The sequence below is a fragment of the Propithecus coquereli genome, unplaced genomic scaffold, assembly GCF_000956105.1.
Source record: "Propithecus coquereli isolate 6110/MARCELLA unplaced genomic scaffold, Pcoq_1.0 Scaffold49, whole genome shotgun sequence".
Lineage (NCBI taxonomy): Eukaryota > Metazoa > Chordata > Mammalia > Primates > Indriidae > Propithecus > Propithecus coquereli.
The window spans coordinates 525,893-528,540 of NW_012150729.1; the positions used below are offsets into that span (position 1 = coordinate 525,893).

General features: G+C 36.9%; 1 protein-coding gene across 1 annotated transcript in view; it reads right to left on the bottom strand.

The window, feature by feature from the left end:
* The window catches only part of BAZ2B (bromodomain adjacent to zinc finger domain, 2B), a 154,487-nt gene that overhangs the window by 129,929 nt on the left and 21,910 nt on the right, over window positions 1-2,648 (bottom strand). The window contains exon 4 of the mRNA XM_012655811.1: window positions 1,699-1,892. Coding sequence (XP_012511265.1) covers window positions 1,699-1,892 — 194 coding nt within the window. The remainder of the gene's footprint in view (window positions 1-1,698; window positions 1,893-2,648) is intronic.

The following is a 2,648-nucleotide window of genomic DNA, read 5'->3' on the forward strand; positions in this document are numbered from 1 at the left end:
GCTTGTACTTTTAATTTGTCCCATGGAACTTGAAGCAGTAGTGGAGAGTACAGATATGTTGATACCAATTACAGATGATGTGCTGTTTCTATTTATTGACCCATTTACACCTTGAAAGTAAAAATAAACATGTTTATACAATGGAATATTATTCAACCATAAAAAGACCAAGTTCACCGATACGGGTGATCTAATATATAATATGTTAGCTCATATAGGTGGAGGTTTCTCTGCTTATTTAGTTGGATAAATGAATCCTGACCTTAATGGTGACCTATATTTTATAAGGTTGAGATGTCGGAGCTTCCCTGGCATGATGTGGAAGAGGGAATCTAAAAGCTTAGAATGCTCAGAATATTGAAGTGAATTTACCATGTGTGACCTACACACCCACTCTACTCCCGGTACCAATTCTAGAATAGACAAGATCTAGTCAGGAAGCAGAAACCACATTAGCAATCTGAACAGGAAAAATTTACATAAGGAGTTATTAACTAGTAATCACAGATTAACTACCAAGAGGGATAAAGAGACCTCTAAAGAGTATAAGAATAGCAGATATAAGGAATAGCCACTTTCTGTAGGACTAAGGTAGAATAATGAAATAAAGACAACCTTGGAAGAGAGCTGCTTTTCTCCAATCCCCCATTTAGCCAAGGCTGAGCTTCAGACTTAATTGGAGAGGATATGGCTATTGCCCACTGGATGGCAGAGAAGCTCAATGAAGTATCACAGGTCAAGGTTGGCACACAGGAAACACTGCCTGCTGGGGTGCCAGAAAAATGTGGCTGGGAACCTGCCACCAGGGGTACCAATAAAATGAGCTAGAAAGCTACCCATTGGTTTCCCAGCAAAACCTGCTAATGAGCTGCCTGGCATTGGGATGCCAATGAAACTCACTAGGATGGTGTGCACCACTGGGTCTCCTGACCACTAATGGGTCTCCTGGACCACAAGCAGAGAGACCGTCAGCTGGTAAGGAAGCCACCCTCTGGCAGCCACAGCATAAGAGAAGGAAGAAAACACTAGAACCAGGAACAGAAGTCCCATTGTCTTACAGGACTCTGTATTGACAAGACCTAACACTGTACCAACTGGCAAAGGAGAAAAAAGTGAATTTAGAGCTGAGAGGCAATAAACTGATAACTTGCAGAGTTGGAGATATAGGTGAAATAAAATTGGCCATGATGTGATAACTGTTGAAGCTGAATAGTGGGTACAAAGGATTATTCTGTCTACTTTGTATTAATATATTTGAAATGTTCCATAATAAAAGCCTTGTTATTTTTTTTCAAAAGCACAGATTCTGGAATTAACTTGTTTGGCTTCAAATCCTGGCCCAGCCACTTACTGGCTAATTATTTTGGTGCTTTGTTTCCCCATTTGTAATAATAGTAGCTACCTCATTTTGGGTATAGGGAGGATTGAAATAGATATTGAATGCAAAGCAATTAGAATAGAGCTGATAAGGTAAGTTCTCAACAAATTTTATCTATTATTACTATTTGTATTAATTATACTGGTGCTAACAGTTTTAATTTTTTAAGATATTAGTACCACACCATAAAATACATACCTGCAAAAATAAGAGTTGTTAATTCATAAAAAATTAATCCATAGATTCTGGTGATTTGAACTTTGGAATGCTTATCTTATATATAGATTTGTTATACATTGGTTCTTCAAAGAATAACTTACCTTATCTTTGATTTTGTCAGCTCTAGCATCCAAAGGCTGGTTTTTGCTTTGTTCCTGGTTACATTTTCTATTTCCTCCACCCGAGCTTGTACTTTTAATTTGTCCCATGGAACTTGAAGCAGTAGTGGAGAGTACAGATGTGTTGATACCAATTACAGATGATGTGCTGTTTCTATTTATTGACCCATTTACACCTTGAAAGTAAAAATAAACATGTTTATATAATAGAATATTATTCAGCCTTAAAAAGGAATGAACTACCAATATATATACACAATATGGATGAAACTAAAAACATGACAAATGAAAGAAGCCAGACATAAAAGGTCACATATCTTATGATTAAATATTCACAGTAGGTAAATCTATAAAGACAGAGTACAAACTGGTAATTGCCAGGGGCTGGGGGAGAGAGTACAGAGGAGCAACTGCTTAATGGATACGAGGTTTTCTTTTGGGGTGATGAAAATGTTTGGGAACAAGTTACTTATTTCTTTACTTGATCCTGGAAAATATACAGAGTTTGATCCTGTCTTTAAAAAGGACAAAGAAAAATTTGATAAAAGAGTTCCTTAGGATTAAAAATTGGAGCCTAGGAAGCATGCTGCTTGGATTTAAAGCTCAGATCAGTGCCATCTGCACAGTGGCTACTCATATCTTGCTATTCTTACTATGGTGTGTCAGAGCTTACTAGTCCCTTTTATATTACAGTAAAAACATGGAGAGCATGATGTGTGTAGGATCACAAACTTTTGACCCTCTTCAATTGGGAAACCAGGTCTTAAAAGCAGTTTTTATAAAATGTAGAAGAGTAGACACAATTTTAATTATTATCTTTGTTTCCAAAATGTTTGCAGATGATGCTAAGGCTTTAACTAAGAATAAACCAAGACCTCTCATTCAAGAAGAAATTGCTTTGCTCCCGGTTACATTTTCTATTTCCTCCACCC